The sequence below is a fragment of the Dendrobium catenatum genome, unplaced genomic scaffold (genome assembly GCF_001605985.2).
Source record: "Dendrobium catenatum unplaced genomic scaffold, ASM160598v2 fragScaff_scaffold_72, whole genome shotgun sequence".
Lineage (NCBI taxonomy): Eukaryota > Viridiplantae > Streptophyta > Magnoliopsida > Asparagales > Orchidaceae > Dendrobium > Dendrobium catenatum.
The window spans coordinates 1,740,236-1,760,837 of record NW_021318534.1 but is presented as its reverse complement, the minus strand read 5'-3'; the positions used below and the strand labels follow the sequence as shown (position 1 = coordinate 1,760,837).

The 20,602-nt window shown below is 34.6% G+C and overlaps 1 protein-coding gene across 1 annotated transcript; it reads left to right on the top strand.

Annotated features, from left to right (window-relative positions):
• Window positions 1–7,169: 7,169 nt before the first annotated feature.
• On the top strand, window positions 7,170–14,842 carry LOC110101770 (histone-lysine N-methyltransferase ATXR7-like). The gene is made up of 11 exons (XM_028695665.1): window positions 7,170–7,216; window positions 7,655–7,769; window positions 7,925–8,315; window positions 8,400–8,552; window positions 8,653–9,062; window positions 9,153–9,275; window positions 9,363–9,443; window positions 12,467–12,520; window positions 12,607–12,758; window positions 13,471–13,516; window positions 14,255–14,842. Exons 1-10 carry the CDS (start codon window positions 7,170–7,172, stop codon window positions 13,490–13,492), a joined length of 1,548 nt encoding a protein of 515 aa, XP_028551498.1. The 3' UTR covers window positions 13,493–13,516; window positions 14,255–14,842.
• Window positions 14,843–20,602: the final 5,760 nt, after the last annotated feature.

Sequence of the window (20,602 nt, the reverse complement as noted above, 5' to 3'; positions counted from 1 at the left end):
TCATCAAACACCGAGGTTCTAGTCTTAAGTCCCCTTCTTTGGCCTATCAAATACTACCTCTTCTAGTATCTAATGATTTATTTAGGTGACCTAGATCTAGCCACTGGACCCCAAAAAATTTAAATCAAACTTAAGCATTTTTAGTCAGTTTAAACCCTAAATACATTGCTAACCATAGAGGCTAAGGATTAAAACCTCAACTGACACTAAACTTGTATAGTCGACTACACTATGTATCACATTAGCCTTTTTAACCTTAAAACTTATCCAAACTTTTATTATAAGAGATCCACACACTAAACTCATTAACCCTAGCTCCTCAAACTAAAGGTTAACCCATTTAATCTTCTTGAGCTAGCTAAAACTAGCCTAATAGGTTTAAACATTATATTAACTTTTTATAGCCTTCACTATTCCATAAAACCACATCTAACTAAGCATATCAAAGTTTATAATAGTTTGGACATGTTTGATCTACTTTAGTGGGTCAATAATATTGTGAATCAGATTTTAGGGAATAAAATTTTAATGATAGCAAACACTTCTATTTTTTTACGACTGCCTTGCCTATTAACATTTCAGGTCTACAAGATCAAACTGCAATTTGAACTAGCTTAAGATTGGGTAGACTAGGTCTAAGTCAGTTTATAATCTTTTACCTTTTCTTGAGTCAATTATAAATGGTGTGGTTCCTGAGGCTAAGTAACCTTGCATACACACACTTGGGGGAAAATTTCTAACTTATTTAGAGTTTTTTATTTTTGCTTATATCATTTGAGACAATCCAAAAATCAACCTAGATGATCAGTTTAAAATAGAAACACTAATTAGGGCATCCTGGTTAAGGCTGTCGTCATTAAGTGCATCATCCTGATGATATTCATATCGGCCTGAATGATAGGCTCAAATCAGAAAGAATCAGCCGCAAGATTTATTTAGTTATTTTTTTATTTTTGGACATCATCCTAGATGATGCAATGCAATTATGACTAAATTAATCTGGTAATTAAGGAAAGTAATTAAGATTTGACTGCTAGATTATATCATCTTGGACGATCGCAGGATCAACCAGGACAATCAATTAAAAAACCTTAGTTATTTATGGACGATCAAACATCAGCCTGCTTCTATTCAGGGCAATGTTCTGGATGATATTCACTGAATTGAACTAATCATCTGAGATGATCACGAGATTGGCCTATACGATCAAGTTATTTTTCCATCGGCTAGACATCCATTCAGGGAAATATTCTGGATGATATTCAACAATTTGTACCAATCGTATAGGATGATATCCTATCAACCTAGATGATATGAATAAAAACCTTCTAATCATCCCAAATCATCCTAGCTGATTGAGCTAAATTTATACTGATCATATAGGATGATATTTATATCATCCTGGATGATAAAGTTGGTTTGTTGCAATTAAGAGCTATTCCGAAGCTCTTCTATATAAGACTTCTTATTCTACCCAAGAGAGTATCTTTGCTTGCTACTGTTATGACCTAAGAGAGGCAAGAAGAGAGGGAGACCAAGGGAGAGAGAGAGAGAGGATCTTGGAAGGGGGAGTTTATGAGGGGTTTCACCAAGGTTGCTCCAAGCAAGGATCCATCATCATCTTATCTGATCATCATCCCTAGTTCCATAGGGATTCTAAAGAGGTCTACTTCAATATCTGATCGAGGTTCTCTACCTACTTCAGGATGAAGCAAAAGGAGTTGGGTTCTCTGCATGCTTTTGGAGGAAGCAAAAGGAGTGGGGTTCTCTGCCTCACTGGGGTTGGTGAAAAGGAGGTTTGTAAAGGCTTCTCTATCTTGTTATGGGAGCAAAAGGAGAGTCACTGAGTTTAGTGCAATACTTGGAGGGTGCCTCCAGGGAGTGGATGTAGGTCAAGTTTGTTGAAACTTGTTAATTATGAATTAGGTTGTTAGACCTAAGCTTATGTCCCAACAGCTAACCAAGAGGGGGTGAATTGGTAATTTAAAATTTTCTCTTAAACTAATTTAAATTTAGTGATTTTTTAAAATGAATTTTCAACCATAGATAAAAAATAAAAACAAAAAGAAAAAGAAAATAAAAGGCAACGAAAAATAAAAGATATAAGATTTATAGTGGTTTAGTCAAATATGACCTACATCCACTCCCTGAAGTCTCCCACTTCAGGTATTTCACTATTACCACTAGTGTCTCCCCTTTTGTCCCCACAGCAAGGCGAAGAAGCCTTCACAAAAACTCTCTTCCACCACTACCCGGTGCGACAGAGAACCGTCATCCTCTTACACCCTCCAACTATAGGTAGAGTACCTTCATCCTTTTACACCCTCTAAGTGTAGGCAGAGAACCTTCTGATGTTCACACTCTCCAAGTGTAGGCAGAGAACTATCAGCTGTTCACACTCCTCGAGTGTCGACAGAGAATATGATCTTCTTGAAAGTTCTTCTCACGAGAAATCTAAAAGGATAAGCAAAAAGAGTGAAGTAATCACAAATAATAAATAGAGATCCTTACCTTTGAGTAACCAAGTGAACTATTCATGCTCTAGTAGTAAGAACTCTCCTTCAAATACTCTCTCTCACTCTCTCCTTCAATTTCCCTTCAGTATGCACGAAGACCAAATGACAAAAAGATATTTCATAATAATTTTAAGTGGACCTTTTATAAGAAAGACACGAAAAACCATCCAAAAACTACAATTTTTCAAATGTGTACATTTATTATCGTCTCGTATGATCTCATTTCGTACGTACGAATAGTGTAAAAATTGTTGCATACGAACTCAATGTACATTGGTACGAACTGCCTTTATGCCCGATTATCATCCCGTATAAACATGGTTCGTCCGGTACGAACAGTTATTCCCAAGGTTCGTTGGAACGAAAATGCAGGATGGAATACATGTTCAAAGAATAGAGGACATCATCCTGGGATGAATTGGTTAAATCGTCTAGACGAATAGTTCAAGAGCACAACTTCAGAGGACATCGTCCTGGGATGAATGGGATAAATAGTCTAGTCGAAAAGTTCAGAGCACAAGTCTAGAGGACATCATCCTAGGATGAAAGGGTTAGCTCATCTGGATGAAGAGTTCAAAGCACAAGTCCAAAGGACATCATTCTGGGATGAATGGGTTAGTTCGTTTGGATGAATAGTTAAAAAGCACAATTCCAGAGGACATCATACTGGGATGAATGGGTTAGTTCGTCTAGACGAATAATTCAAAGCACAAGCCTAGAGGACATCATCCTGGGACGAATGGGTTAGTTCATCTAGAAAAATAGTTAAAAAGCATAAGTCCATAGGACATCATTCTGGGATGAATGGGTTAGTTCGTCTGGACGAACAGTTTAAAGCACAAGTCCAGAGGACATCATCTTGGGATGAATGGGTTAGTTCGTCTGGATGAATAGTTCAAAGCACAAGTCTAGAAAATATCATCCTGGGATGAATGGGTTTGTTAGTCTGGACGATCAGGACTTAAAAAAAAATTTAAGTCCCGCTTTGTTCGTTCCATTGCTCTTTGGAGAGTATAACTGACCAGATCGTCCCGTACAAATATGGTTTATACTGTATGATTAGTATTATAAAATTATGAATTTTTAAAGCTCTCTCTGGTGTGTGTGTGTGTGCTAAGTTACTCAATTACAATCACACTCTCTCAAACTCAAATAAAAGAAAAATACAGACTCCAAGTTATAAAACATTCTAAGCAGATCTTGATTTAAAGTTTTCAATAATCTTGAGTATGATTTTCCTGAAATGTTAATACATATAAGAGCAAAAATAAATCTTTTAAAATGTGTTAGGAGAAAATAATAATTAAAATAATAATATTTGGAATCATCAAAACATACAAGTTATAAGAATGTAAAATAAGCAAAACTAAGTAGCACTCTCTCAACAAAGTTAACCAAACCAATATAAATCTCTGTGTTCTTTATTACTACTTCCACATTTAATTTATGCATTTTGATTTATTTGTGGTGAACTTTGGTTTGAATTTGTATTTTGATTAAAGATTTATTTTTAAATACTGATTCACCATCTCTTGGTTAGCCTTAGGCTAGTTCATAAGGGCTTAAAATTCCTGTCAAACTTTCAAGAGGTATTAGAGCGGGATTTATAAAATTGAGTTTTTGAAAACTTTTTAAATTTTGATCCATAGCTAATTTTGGAATTCGTAATACTATGGACGGATATTTTTACCCGACCACCTTTGTTTGATAATATTCTTTTTTATTTTTAGAATACTCACATGTCTATATTTTAACAATTGATTAATTATCAAATGTGGATGCTTGCTAAAGATTATTATTCACTTCCTTCTCATCAAATTAATGGAATTAAAACCAAACTTCCTTTTACTGAATGGAAATTTGATAATAGGGATTTAGTGCAACTTAATGCAGAATATTTGAACTATTTTTTCTGTGCTTTCAAATCTGAATATTATATGTGTGTTTCAACTTATACAACTGGTAAAGAAATTTGGGATATATTGTGTATTACTTATGAAGGGAACAAATGAAGTTAAACAATCAAACTTGAATATTTTATTGCATAACTACGAATTTTTTTATATGAAACCTTATGAATCGATTTCTGACATGTATACTAGGTTTACTCAAATTGTTATCTCATTGCATGCTTTAGGAAGAGAGCTAACTAATTATGAAAAATTCAATAAGATTTTGAGATATTTGCCTTATTCTTTTGATGTAAAATTATTGCAATTACTGAATCTAAATATTTGAATACTTATTCTGTTGATAACTTACTTGGATCACTCATTGCTTACGAGCAAGGGGTGAATCAAGGAAATCTTGATGTAGGTGAGAAAAAGAAAGAGAAAACTATGGAACTGAAGGCCAACAACACTAACACTAATTCTTCAGAGTCTGAAAGCGATGATGTTGCCTTCATCACTAGGTAATTCAAAAGCTTTTTAACGAAGAATAACAAGTATCATCATAATTGGAAAAAAGGTAAGGATAGCAAAAACTTTAAAAGTTCTTCTGATCTCATTTGCTATAAATGTAGGAAGCCTAGACATGTCAAAGCTGATTGTACTACACTTAAGGATAACTCAAGCAAAGAGAAAGGTAAGGAGAAACCCAAATACAAGAAGGATAAAAAGTAGTACCAAAATGCATTCTAGGCGAATTCTGTATCTGACTCATCTAAGACTGAAGCTGAAGAGGAGACAATAAACTTGTGCTTGATGGGTGATCATCTTGGTCAATCTGATCAAGAAAATATATGTGAACCAACATATGATCAATTACTTGAAGTTTGTGAGAACATTCATACATCATATAGGAAACTTAAGAAAACTCATACTAATCTGAAATTGGAATTTTCAAATTTATAAAAATAGCATGAAAGTTTAAGTAAAGATCACACTCAACATGAAAGCAATAACATGTCATTACTTGATGAGTTTAATGAATTGAATAAAATGTATTGTGAATTAATTATTGAGCATGATTCTTTAAAAACATCCTACACCTCACTTAAATCTAATTTGAAAACTTATATTGAAGAATCTAAGCGTAGGGAGCACTATTTGAATATTGATAATGATTTTTTAGAAAGTGCTAACTTGAGGTTTAAAGATAAATTGAATGCACTTAAGAGAAATTGGAATACATCCACACTTGATCTAAAGCCAAAACATAGGAAGAGACATTATAACCCAAACAGATTAATAAATCATTTTCCTGGAGTTAGTTGTTTTTCATGTAGCATGCTAGGACACATTTCACACACTTGCACTATTCATCGTAGTACACATTAGGTGTGGAGATTCAAATTGCATGATTCACAATATAACACATGCATTCTTCTTTTTATAAGAAGGGACCCAAACCTGTTTGGGTTCCTAAATATGATATTTGATTATTTTGTAGGTGTGCTCTCACCAAAGACCTCATGAGAGCATGTGGTATTTGGACAGTGAAATATTACAGCTCTTAATTGCATAAACTAACTTCTTAATAAATTCCGATTTACATGTTTACTACTCTGTTGATTGTTGTTATTTTCTTTCTTTTTTAATTTTGAGTTAGTTTTTTTATCTCTGCTGTTATTTTGTAGTTATTTCATCTTTATTGTTTTTCTTTTTGTTTATTAGTTTTTCTTATTTTTTTATTGAAATGATATTTTATGCCTTATTTTTATTTTTGATAATTTGTAGTCAATATTTTGACATCTCTAAATCAGTTAAAGAGAGAAACACCGTTGATTTTTTTCCTCTCTCTAACCTCTTTTATGGTGTAATTTTCTTTTCTAAATAAAAGTCTATCTCAAATTAATAACTGGACTTTATGATTGAGATCGATATAGTAATCTATCTTATATTTATAATATTCAAAGTCTTTATATTACTTTCAATTTTTCTCGTCATCCTATCATTGCATTTATCATATGATTTTGATTCTATTTTATGGTTTTTTCTTCCTTATATTTGAGAGTGAAGTTTTCTTCTCTAATATTTGGAAGATATACTCACAACTAAAAGTATTTAAGAGTTTTGAAAAGGGATCTAGCTTATAAAAATATAAAAAAGTGGCTAATGATGCCAAATTAAAAGATGCGCAATGACGCCAAATTAAGAATTATACACAAAGTGTATTAAAAATCAAAAGATGTGCAAAGTGCGCCATTCAATTGACAAGAGGCATAAAATGAGCCCACAAAAAGCAAGCTTCCCTCTCTTTCAAACCTTTAATTCTTAAAAGAATTCATATGTCACTTGATATTTTCAAGGCTTGATTTCAAATTTCTTGATTGTGAAAAATTACTTTAGTATATTATTCTATAAAATATCTTTCTTCTGGAACCAAGTTTTGAATGGATCTCTTTTTCTTATCCAATTGTTTTGGTCTGAGTTAGGAATTTTGTTTTTAAAGATGATTTTGCCCTGAGAGAAGTCCGAGCTAGGGTTTACAGGATCGGATACTCTACAATTTTTGGATATTGACGATATTAACTCATTGGTCTTACAAGTCTTTAAATTCAATCACTTGGAGAATTTATCATTTTTTGGACAATTGATTCATCTATAGTCCAACCAGAGAGCTCAGCGTGAATGGATCGAGGTACGCGAGTATGGGCGTCAATCTTCAGCGCCGATTTGCAGAGATTTGAGCGAGACTTGAGCGGGATTTATGCCGGATACGCGGGATGGGCAGCCGACTGTGGCAGATCCTGGCAGGTATGCAATGATTTCAGCATTTTTCTCTTTCCCGTCTAGCTTTTCCTTGCAAGTCTTCTGGCAATACATACACTTATGTCTTTTTGTCATTTTTTGTACATTACTTCATGAATCTTGCGAGTTGGTTGGACTATAGATGAATCAATTTTCAGAACAGTGATAGACCCAGATATTAGATATGTCTATCTTCTTCGTCTCGATCTGCAGAAACTTTCTTTCTTTGAGATGGTACTTCCGTAGGTTTGTACTTAGGAGTCTAAGGCTCGCTGCTAATTCCCAATTGTATGAGAGTCCTTCTCTTATGTCGGGATAGGTTTGAAAGAATTTAAGAAAGAGATTCCAGTGCTTGATAACTGTAGAAAAAGTATCTACAGCTTCAATTAGGTAAGATTTTCAGAATCTTATAAATAGATCATTCGTATCATCCCACATTTCTAGAATTCAGAGAGATCTGTATTTCCATATATTTAATTCATGCGATTATTTTAGAAGACATGAAGTGGATCCTGTGGCTGCTAACCCTGAAGGAGAAAACTTTAATAATTTGCTGGAGGTATGCTTCTTTTTCTTTATTTGACCCCCTCCTATATTTTCTTGACACATGCTGTAGATTTACTCTATTTCCTAGCGAATGAAAAACTATAGATTTAATCTTGCTACTTGAATATCAGTTCATTCAATGCTGATAACTATAATGATGCACTGCAGAATGTCTCCAATTCAGCAGAGGTGGTGGACAAGCTGAAAGAAAGTTTGCAGCAGATGAAAAGTTCAAGGCCATTTGGGGTTTCCTTTAACGGGAGCTTGACCTACTTTAGAAAGAAAAAACACAGCAAACCAAAGTCTGGACCATTGCTTGAGAGCTTTGAATTGATTAAAAAAGTGGGCAACATCTCCATAGATCAGATGCAACACGTAGGATCTGAATCACCTTGGCCACAAATTAATGATATGGATTCTGAGTTGAGGGAGCTAGATGTAGACCTGGTTTATTCTTCGTCATTACCAACCAGGAACCAAAATAAATTGCCTGATGGTTGCAGTTCAACAAAGAAAAAGTCACGTAAATCGAGGAAGATTGCCCACGAAATACACATTGGTATATCTCCTAAACTTTTAAGTGAGACAAAAATAATGTCCATAATGGAGGGTGGGTATTATAATAAGTATTCACGTGATGCAGATGAGGGAGTTTATATTGACGATATAAAACACGATGTGGAACAACTTTCTGTTTCTCAACATGATTCAGATAAAGTCAAGAAGATTGGGAATGCTAGTCATATGCTTATTGATTGTCCGGAGCCTGAAGGCCTGTCTTCTGGCATTTCCAAGTGTTAGTATAGATAGTTTTTCATAATAAATTTGTGCATTTTTTTATTAATCTGCTTTTTATCTCAGGCTTGTTCATTTTGCATGTCTTTGCATTTTAACAGCAAAAAGTTATCCGAGTTTGAAAAGGAAAGCAGATGATCAGTTAGCTCCCCCTCCTAAGGTAGCAAAACTTTCAAGGAAGATTAAGGTTAAAAAAGCATCCCAGAAGGTGGCATCCAGGCGGATTGTTAAACCTTCAAAGCTACTTGTTCCGTGCCCCAAGACAAACGGTTGTGCTCGATCTTCTATTAGTGGATGGGATTGGCGTCAATGGTCACGGAATGCTCTTCCATCAGAAAGGGCCCGCTTGAGAGGAAACCGTGATGTTGTTCCTCATAGTTCTTGCTCTGATGCTAATGGTAATCAAAATTCTAATAATAAAGGTCCTTCAGCAAGAACAAATAGGGTTAAGTTGCGGAACCTCTTGGCTGCTGCTGAAGGTGCTGAGCTTCTAAAAGTCACTCAATTGAAGGTAGCTGGTTATTTTTCATTCTATGGAGACAGTAACCTTCTTTATTTGATAAATACTTTGAGTTACACACTTCTTTTTATCTTGCTTAAGGCAAGGAAGAAACATTTATGCTTTCAAAGAAGCAAGATACATGATTGGGGCCTTGTTGCCCTTGAGCCAATCGAGGCAGAAGATTTTGTGATTGAGTATGTTGGAGAATTAATTCGCCGTCAGGTAAATTTTATTTTTTATCATTATATTATTGCAATTTGGTTTATATTAAATTTAAATCTTACTAAAGCTTTTATTTTTTTCCTTTAGATATCTGACATACGGGAGCTTAAATATGAAAAGATGGGTATAGGCAGCAGTTACCTGTTCAGACTAGATGATGGTTTTGTGGTGAGGGAAACCTTGCATATAATCGTTAGAAAATTTCTGTGGTTATCTATTCGCTCATTTGTTTTATTTATTGACATTTTTAGTAGATAAACTTCAAAGGTGTATGCTCATACTTTTTGTTTTCCAAATTTATAGCGATATTTTTACTTTAATTATTTGTTGTTGATGATTTATACTTATTGACAGTGGAAGAAAAATCCGATGTTAATCATAGTAAAGTGAGCAGCTAACAGGGAATTTATATTAACTTCAATATTCGCTTGCTATCACAGCAAGAGCAGGTGCATATTATGATGAGCATCTTGTGAGCATGGAAATGATGAGATCTGAAACTATTATTTGGAGAAAGAGTTGAAGAGCTGCCAAATGACAAGAAAGTTATTAAAACTAAATGTTGTTGGCATGGGCAAATATCAAGGAAAATGTAGGTGGCACTTGTAAGGGGGGATATATAAAACATGAAAGTGCGGGAAGCACACCACATAATGTTTTGGTAGAAACAATTTGAGAACTTATAGATTCACTAGATGCTGTCATCGTGGCTCACCTAAATGGATTTCGAAGAGGGAATTAGTATTGCTGACTGAGTAAATGGGTTAGGGCCAATGATCCTAATGATCAGGAGCCACCATTTATAAATGCATATTTTTGTCATTCTTAATAGAGAAACTGTGGAGGTCAATTTGGAGTTTAAAGGCTTTCGTTTGAGTAGATCTAAAACTGAATATATGGAGTGTAATTTTATTAATAATAGTTTTTGTGGGGGATTGTGACTTTGGGTGATCAAGTCATTAATAAGAGTAGACATTTTAGATATTCTGGCTCTATTGTTTAGAGTGATGGTGAAATAGATGGGGATATTATTAGTAGAATTCAAGTTGGATGGTTGAAGTGGAGGAATGCATCGGGCTTGTTGTTTAATAGAAAAGTTTCCCTCAAACTTAAGGGAAAATTCTATGAAATGGTGGTTAGACCTGCAATGCTTTATGGTGTAGAATGTTGGGCTTTAATAGAGAAGTATAATATTAAGTTAAGTGTTGCAGAGATGAGGAATGCATCGGGCTTGTTGTTTGATAGAAAAGTCCCCCTTAAATTTAAGAGAAAATTCTATAAGATGGTGGTTAAACCTGCAATGCTTTATGGTGCAGAATGTTGACCATTAATAGAGAAGCATAAGATTAAGTTAAGTCTTGCAGGGATGAGGATGCTCAGGTGGATGAATGACTTTACTGTTAGAGACGGGATACAAAATGAGCATATACGTGAAAAGGCTGGAGTAACTCTAGTGGAAGATAAGATTAGAGAGAGTTGTCTTAGATGGTTTGGTCACTTAAAATGGTGGCCTTCTGATGACCTGATTAGTAAAGTAGATGTATTAGATTTGACTTATATTAAGAAAGGTAGAGGTAGACCTAAAAAGACTTGGTTAGAAAATATTAGAAATGACATTTCTTTATTAGATTTAAATGATAATTTTTTTTAACATGGCACAATGGAGAAAAGGGATTCATGCAGTTGATCCACAGTGGGATAAAGGCTTGATGTTGCTGTTGCTGTTGTTGTTCTTAATAGAGAAATGTAGGTTGAAGAATGTTATCAACATTATTGAGATATATAAATGAACTTGATAGGGGTGATATATAAAACATGAAAGTGCGGGAAGCACACCCCATAATGTTTTGCTAGAAACAATTTCAAAAGTTATAGATTCACTGAATGCTGTCATCGTGGCTCACCTAAAAGGATTTTGAAGAGGGAATATTGCTGACTGAGTGAATATGTTAAGGACAATTATCCTAATGATCAGGAGTCACCTTTTATAAATGCATTTTTATTATCATCCTTCATAGAGAAATGCAGGTTGAAGAATCTTATTAACATGATTGAGATATGTGAGATATCTTGAGGTTAATTGACCAAATTTATTTGAATATATCTTGAGTTTAAGTTTGTAACCTATTTTATATGTCTATGACTTTGATTGGTTGATTAACTAAAATCACAGGTATTTAAGCTTTAAACATTGCTATCTTTGTCCTAGATAAACATTGAAGCAAAAGTTGCTTAGCGTATTAACTTGAATGTCTAAATTTGATTTTCCATATTTTTTAGTTGGATTAGCTATATCTAAGCCTTGACTTTTGTCATGCCATTACACTATGATGCACTGACACTTCTCCTTAAAGAGGCGTGCAGTGTCCGACACCGTATCCTACATGACACTCATCTGACACTCCTCCAACACGTGTCGGACACGCCAAAAATGTGTCCGATTAAAAAGTATTAAATACAAATTGCACACGCTTGTCCGACACGCGTATCTTAAATATTTTATGAATTTTTTTAAATATAATTTCTAGTATTTGGCGGGATTTAAACTAAATTTTTTATTTCCTATCCACAACACCAAATCAACGTCCGCACTTAATACCCAATCATCGAATATTCTCATTTTCATTTCTTTTTGGCAGTGAAGGTATTTTCATCTTCTCTCTTGGTGACTGATAAACGGTATTGACGCATGACTCTCGACATCCTAATACTAATCATTTTAAGCATAAATTCTAGTTAAATGACTTATTATTTTCAAATTTTTTTTAAAATTATACTTAATTTTTATACAATATTTTTTAAATATAAAAATTATAATACCATGTTCAACCTGTGTCCTATATTTTCGATAACTGACGTGTCCCGTGTCCGTGTCGTGTCGTATCCGTGTCGCCGTGTCCGTGTCTGTGCATCATAGCCATTGCAGCTTGTTACTACCTTTCTGAAGTTCCAGTTCTCACTTTATCTAATTTATTTGTACGCATGTAAAATTAAAATGTTAATGAACACTTATTGAAATGCGTTTATTGCTTATTTTTTGTTAAAACTACTTTTGGAGGTGCTGGGTGTTTTGGTCTCTTGTTTAAAATTCAACCAAAAATAAAATTTCATTCCTATTTTTTTTTTCTATTTTGTAGAACATTAGATATAAAGGTGTGACTTCTATCGTATATTGATGATATTTATTGCAGGTTGATGCTACCAGGCGGGGAGGATTGGCAAGATTTATTAATCATTCTTGTGAGGTTAGCTTAAGCTAATTGTTCCTCATTTAATGGGCCATCCGGGTCATTTTTTTGTGGGTTTTAATGTTTGGATTGCCTTCTTTTAGCCAAATTGCTATACAAAGGTGATAACCGTTGATGGCCAAAAGAAGATCTTTATTTATGCAAAGCGGCATATATCTACGGGTGAAGAGCTTACATACAACTACAAATTTCCATTGGAAGAGAAAAAGATACCCTGCAATTGTGGTTCCAAAAGGTACTTACAGATGTATTCTTCTATGCTTTGCAAGGTGCATTTAAGATGTCTAAAGGTGGACGATGCTGTTTTCAAAATAATGTTATACTCGATGAATGCATTTCATTCTCTGGTCAAATTTCATCTTCAGGGTAAATTATCATTCAATTATTTGCTTTTCTAACGTTTCCCCTGATCTGAGTACCATCATATGGTTCAGATTCTTTTTTGGTGTGACTGTCTGGCAGGTAGAATAGATATTGCTTCTGTGTTTGTTCCTTTCTACATGTGGTTTATAGTCTGGCTTTAACTAAACATTTTAAAGCAAATCACCATTAATAGCTAATGGATGATTGAAGGCATGTTGGATGGTTTAATCACAAAGATGATGCTAAGTATGAAGCATTTCGTGCCTTCTCATCTGATTGAAAGTGTGGTTGCTATCCTGTAATGCTGGATAGCAATGCCTGAGCAGAAATACCAGGTGTAATTGTCATGTGCCAAAGATTCAATTTTTGTTATTATGCATGGTTTACCAGTCGTTTCTTAGGATGCCTGCCTGTGAAGGGCAAGCTGCATGTATATCTGATGCTTTCCTTTTTATTTTATTTTATTTTTTATATCTGATGCTTTCCTTGTGGATAGCAATTATATATTGGAGTGAGGCCCATGTAGGTTGTGTGGATTTATCGTCATCATCACTTCCTGACAAGGATGTCTTTTGATTTTTTAGGTGCCGAGGATCAATGAACTAGAAATTGCATCTTCTTGTGGTCAAGGTTTGTATCAAGCCCCTGCCTTGTGTTTTCAATCTATGAATTCCCATTTATCATCTTGTTGTTTTGAGCTCAAGTTAACTCGGAGCCTCTCTTGTTATTATCACAATTTTTTTTTGACATTACCATCATTAATAGGCCATTGCAACAGTTGAGAACTCATAAGGTGGTCATAATTATTCGTTCATGGTATGAGCTAGGAGAACTCATATGCTGGTCATAATTATTTCTTCAAGGTATAAGCTGATTTATGATCCATTGATTTATTAAATACATATAGGTTAATCATCATTTCATTATTATGTGAAAATGCTGTTCTCTGTTGTCATTTATAAAAAAGTATAATAAATTCACGAAAATTGTTGAGTGATGGTTGTTTGTTTCTCCATTTTTATGCTATTATTAAATGCTAAGTGATTTTGCTGATAAAACCATGGTTAGCACTTGTGTTACGAGGTAAAATTATTCCAAAATATTCCTCTTTTTTTTTTCTTCTTATTTGGAATAAAGAATGCTCTTTTTAGTTGGTAACTTGTAATGTATTTCTTGTGTAAACCATGAAATTAATCATCCTATGTGATTGATAAAGCCAATTTATTGTTGTGACAACTGCCATGGATGATTCTGGTGCCCTGATGCTATAGTAATGGGGGAGACTTTGTCTTATCAAAGTTATATTTCTTATGAGATATAATTGCAAATTGTTGAATGAGTAAAGTTTGATAATTGATCATTGGTCAGGTAATCTATTCCGTGTGTAAACTATCAATTAAATCCCGAAGCATTTTTTGGATTGAAGGAAATAGGAAGTTGAGGGAAATGAAATAAAGTCTCAATAATTTGTGGGTTGACTATAAATCTGCAGCCATTGGTATGATATTTTACCCTTTTTTATACAATTATTTTTTTTACTCAAATTCCCGCATCCAAATGCTTCAGAACTGACAGATAAAAAACCAATGTCTATGGTTGTGATGAAGATGATTGTGTTTCTGAAAATAACACCTTTTGTATTACAATCATGTGTTAAAGATAAATTACTCTCATCTTCCAAATATAAATTACTCTTACCTATGATGGTTCTGTTACTGAAACTAATACCTTTCTGTGTGACAATCATAAATTTCTATGCTGCAAATAAATGATCATGTCGTGTTCTGCTTTTTTTTTAGACATGATAGACTTTAGTTTGGGCATGTACAACTAATGGTGAAAGATGCACCCAAAAGGCATAAAGATAATGTTAGTGTTGAAAGATTAAGCGGGAAAAAAGGGTTGTATGAATAAAAGTTGTGCATAATAAATTTAGCACCTCATGTTTTATGGTGCCGAATGTTGGCCATTAAAAGAGAAGCATAATACTAAGTTAAGTGTGGCAGAGATGAGGATGCTCATGTGGATGAGTGGCTTTACCCTTAGAGATAGGATACGAAATGAGCATATACGTGAAAAGGTTGGAGTAGCTCCAGTAGAAGATAAGATTAGAGAAAGTCGCCTTAGATGGTTTGGTCACATAAAACGGCGGCCTTGCGATGACCCGATTAGGAGAGTAGAGGTATTAGATTTGACTTATGTTAAGAAAGGTAGGGGTAGACCTAAAAATACTTGGTTAGAAAATATTAGGAATGACCTTTCTTTATTAGATTTAAACGAGAATTTGACTTTTAATAGGACACAATGGAGAAAAAGGATTCATGTAGCCGACCCCACGTAGTGGGATAAAGGCTTGATGTTGTTGTTGTTGTTGTATTTATTTAAAAAATAAAAAAAAATTATTTCCTTTTATCTCTTTTTATGTCTTTTTCATTTTTTTTAATTTTATCTTTTACTATTATTTTTGTATTTTTGGGCCTTCTCTGATCATCTATATCCACCTCTTTAATTTCATTTTTTGGTCCCATCATCCTGGATGATTTTTCTATCATCCTAGATAATACATTCAATCCACTCCTAAACTTTTATCTGATAGCTGATATGTTTTCTCTGTTTATCATCATCTTGGACAAAACTTTATCATCCTGAACGATCTGATCGTATCCTGCTTTACTTACTGTGATCGGCCCAAAAGATCCTCTTCATCCTAGAAGACAATCTTAAATCTTTGCTCAATTATTGGTAATCAGCCCGTATGATCCACTAGTTTGTCCTGGATGATACACATGGCAATACATTTAAACCCTTTAAATTTGGTCGGTATGATTAATTTATTATGATCGTCCCGAATGATACACATGTTCATCCTGGATGATACATGTGGCAATTTTTTAAACATTTTAAATTTGACTAGTACGATCCATTATTGTGCATCATCCTAGATGATCCACCTAATTAGCCAGGACAATCTTCTTTTTTAACGATCATCTAGCTTGACTCCTCGGGATGATCGCCTGTATCTTATCATCCCAAATGACATCTGATCATCCTAAATGACTTTACTACCTTTTAATAAATCATCCCGAATGCAATTATACCACCTGATCATCTTGGATGATTCTGCAATCATCCTGGATGATCAGATCATTTCTTTAAAAACTGAGACTCTAACATAATTTTTTTCTCACCCAAGCCTTCTACTTTCATACTCACTCCCAGTTTCTTTATTTTATTGATCATGGCTAGTGGAAAAAGGTCTCGCATGCCATCTAGAAGCTCTTCAAGGAAAATCAAGACCCACGATTCACTAAGGTGGCCGATTATGCCGCCTATCAGAGGTACAAGACGATCAGGATCACTATATCCTAAACTGTCAACCCTTACATCCTTTTCTACCATGTTCTTGATTTATTTGCTCACACTACTCTTACTTTTCTCCTCACTCTTATCATCCCATTCAATTCGAAGTTATTATTATAATTATTTGCTAGCCTTTGCATCAATTCCTCTTTTATTGCTCTTCAGCCCTATTTAAATAGACGTCCTGTCGAAATCCCATATCAGGACTATCAAGAACTTCTATAACTGTCCACCATATAAGACAAACTCCACATCCTCTATCAAGATCCCAACTATGACTGGGGCATCAGCCAACCACTTTCTAAGAAACTCTAATGCTTCCTATCATGTTGGAGAGTATAGCATCTTACTCAAAGATGCTAGGACAATCCAACATGTCCTTTGCACCTCTATTATTCCAAAAGTTGGTGATCGCATTCATATCACTCCACTCCTTTCGATCACCACTTTTTACATTATGGCCCATCATGAATTTATTGTCTTTAATCTGATTTTTTGATACATTGAGCACTTGACCAGCATAAGAGATCCATAACACAGGAGGAAGCCCAATCTTGCCTTAGGACATATCATTACCTATATCATAGAATCTAAATACAACTTCTAATATCTTGCCCCACCAAACTTTCAGCCTGCCTTCTACTCAAATAACTCCTTCCACATTCTTGACAGTATTTTTCTCCACCTGGGGCTCACAGAAGCCAAGGGAGCTAAGGAGAAGGAAGCTCCAGCACCTGTTCCTGCACCTGCTCTGCTCCGCTAGTACTCACAGCTGGATCAGCTAGTAGAGCAGTTTGACCAGTGGGAGAATTACTTCAAGATATATATTTTTGTACAGGAGCAGCAACATGCTGAAGATGTTTCTCACTTTGACTCTTTTGTGTCTCACAAGCAGTGCCAGCATGACTAGGATATGGCCTAGTTTGGAGAATAGTTTATTAATTTTTCCAGTATCTTTCAACCACCACCACCTCCTCCTCCTCCTTCAGATGATCAGGGTTCATCCTTCTTTTAATTTGTTTTCATGATATTGTTTCTTATTTTCTTATTGTAGTTTATTTCTATCTGGTAGTCTCTGCTTTATTTATTTTCTAGTTTCCCTCCTTTTTTATGATGTCAAAAGGGGGACTAGTTCTACTATTTATTCTATTGTGTTTTATTGTGCTTGTTTCTTCACACTATTTCCATTAAACTACTTTGAACGGCTTTACTTATTTTTGTGTTTTTCATCATCAAAAAGGGGGAAATAATTACGAATCCAATTTTAAGGAATAGAATTTTGATGATATCAAACAGTTATGTTTCTCTACAACTGTCTTTCCTACTAACTTTTTAGGTCCATAAGATCAAACTATAATTTGAACTAGCTCAAGATTAGGTAGACTAGGTTTGAGTCAATTTATAATTTTTTACCTTTTCTTGAGTTAATTATAAATGATTTGGTTCCAGATGCTAAGTAACCTTGCACATAAACACTTGGGGAAATTTTTTTTACTGATTTTAGAGTTTTTTATTTTTGCTCACATCATTTGGGATGATCCAAAAATTGGCCTGGACAATCAATTAAAAATAGAGACCCTAATTAGGGCTTCCTGGTCAAGGTAGACATCATTAAGCTTATCATCCTAGATGATATTCATATCGGTCGGAACGATAGGCTCAAATAAAAAAAAATCAGCCACCAGATCTACTTAGGTATTTTTTTTATTTTTATATATCATATAGGGCATTATCCTAAATGATGCAATACAATTATACCTAAATTAATATGATAATTAAGAAAGTAATTAAGGTTTGATTGCTTGATTATATCATCCTGAATGATCACAGGATCGGCTAGGATGATCAGTTCAAAAATCTTAATTATTCTTAGACAATCAAACATCTACCTACTTCTATTTAAGCTAATACTCTGGGTGATATGCATTGAATTGAATTAATCATCTGGGGGCAATCCGAAGATCGGCTTGGACAATTAAGTTATTTTTCCATCAGCTAGAGATCCATTCAGGGCAATGTTATGGATGATATTCAATGATTTGTACTAATTATACAGAACGATATCATATTATCCTGGACAATATAAAAAAAAACCTTATGATCATCCCAAATCATCCTAACTGATTGGGCTAAACTTATACTAATCATACATGATGATATTTATATCATCCTAGACGATAAAGTCAGTTTGTTGCAATTAAGCACTATTCCAATGCTCTTCTATATAAGACCTCTTATTCTATCAAAGAGAGTATCTTTTACTGTTGTTTTGACCTGAGGGAGCCAAGAGAAGAGGGAGAGAAAGGGAGAGAGAGAGAGAGGATCTTATGAGGGGTTTCACAAAGGTTGCTCCAAGTAAGGATCCATCGTCATCTTCTTCAGTTGTTATCCTTAGTTCCTTGGGGGTTCCAGAGAGGTCTACTTCAGCAACTGATCAAGGTTCTCTACCTACTTCAGGAGAAAGTAAAAGGAGTTAGGTTCTCTGCATGCTTCTAGAGGAAGCAAAAGGAGTTGGGTTCTCTGCCTCACCGGGATTGGTGAAAAGGAGGTTTGTAAAGGCTTCTTCGCTATGTTGTGGGAGAAAAAGAAGAGTCACTGAGTTTAGTGCAATACTTGGAGGGCACCTCCGGGGAGTAGACATAGGTCAAGTTGACCGAACTAGTATAAATCTCTGTGTTCTTTATTACTGCTTCCGCATTTAATTTCCGTACTTTAATTTCTTTGTGGTGAACTTTGGTTTTAGTTTATGTTTTGATTAAAGATTAATTTTTAAATACCAATTCCCCCCCCCCCCCTCTTAGTTAGCCTTGGGCTAGTTCATTTAGCCTTGGGCTAGTTCATAAGGGCTTAACATCGCTATTAAACTTTTAAAAAATTAATCAGGTTTGTTGGACATTTGATTTTAGGAAATTTAATTTTTATGATAACAAATATTTCTATTACACCTATTTTTCTATGAATGTCGTGCCTACTAATATTTTAGGTCCATAAGGTCGAGTGCAAATCAAGTGAGCTTACGAATTGGGTAGACTAGGGGTGAGTTAGACTATAAGGGTTTTTATCTTTGCTTAAGTCGATCGTAATAAAGTGGGTCTTGATGCTAAGTAATCTTAGATGCACACAATCATAAATTTTTTTGTCTATTTTTGTGTTTTTTTATTTTTGATCACAATATTCTATACGATCCAAAATCATCCTGTATAATCAATCAAAAAATAAAAATCCTAATTAGGACTTCATATGTAAGGCAACCATAATTAAGCAAATTATTTTGGATGATATAAGCATCGTCCTAAATGATATGCTCAAATCAGAAAGAATCATCCACCATAACCTTTTAGGCATATTTTTTTGACATCGTATTCGACAATGCACTATAATTATGCCTAAATTAGTTTAGAAATTAAGAAAAACAATTAAGATTTTATTGCTCGATCATATCATCTTGGATGATTGCAGGATCGTCTGGGATGACTAGTTAAATAAACCTTAGTTTCTTGCTCGATGACCTAAAAGATGCTTTGGACGATATGTATTGATTTGACTAGTCATTCGGGACGATACAAAATCATTCTGGATGATCAGTTATTTTTTTATCATCTAGACATACATCCAAGGTAATGTTCGGGATGATATTTAACATTTTGTACTGATCGTCCCAGACGATCATGAGATCGTCCTAGACGATCAAATTATATTTTTATCATCTAGACTTCTATCCAGGGCGATGTTCTGAATGATATTCTATGAATTGAACTAATCGTACAGGATGATATGCTATCGTCCTAGATAATCTGAATAAAGGAACCTTCTAATCATTCAGACTCTCCTAATTTATCCTAGTTGATTTAGCTGAATTTGAACTGATCGTACAGGATGATCGGTTGATCGTCCTGGATGATATTTGATGATTAATTACAAATTAGGGCAAATTTGAAGCCCTTCTATAAAAGATCTCTTGTTTACTCAAGAGGTGATCATTTGCTGTTGTCTTGACCTGAGAGAGCCAAGAGGAGAGGGAGAGCAATGGAGAGAGGGAGAAAGAGAGAGAGAGGATCTTGTGAGGGGGAGTTTATGAGGGGCTTTATAAAGGTTGCTCTAAGAAAGGATCCGAGTAATCTTCTCTGGTCGTTGTCATATGTTCCTTGGAGGTTTGAGAGAGGTTTACTTCAGCAATTGATTAAGGTTCTTTGTCTGCTTTAGGAGGAAGCAAAAGGATTCGAGGTTCTCTACCTACTTTAGGAGGAAGCAAAAGGAGTTGGGTTCTCTACCTGCTTCAGTAGGAAGCAAAAGGAGTTGGATTCTCTACCTCACCGGAGTCGGTGGAAAGGAGGTTTATACAGGCCTCTCCGCCTT

What these genes read in the sequence shown, in the direction of transcription:
- LOC110101770 (XM_028695665.1), top strand. Translation starts at nt 7,170, where the DNA reads ATGCCGGATACGCGGGATGGGCAGCCGACTGTGGCAGATCCTGGCAG. An exon ending in ACTTTAATAATTTGCTGGAG is followed by an intron (nt 7,770 to 7,924) that starts GTATGCTTCTTT and finishes GATGCACTGCAG; the next exon opens with AATGTCTCCAATTCAGCAGA. An exon ending in TTATTAATCATTCTTGTGAG is followed by an intron (nt 12,521 to 12,606) that starts GTTAGCTTAAGC and finishes GCCTTCTTTTAG; the next exon opens with CCAAATTGCTATACAAAGGT.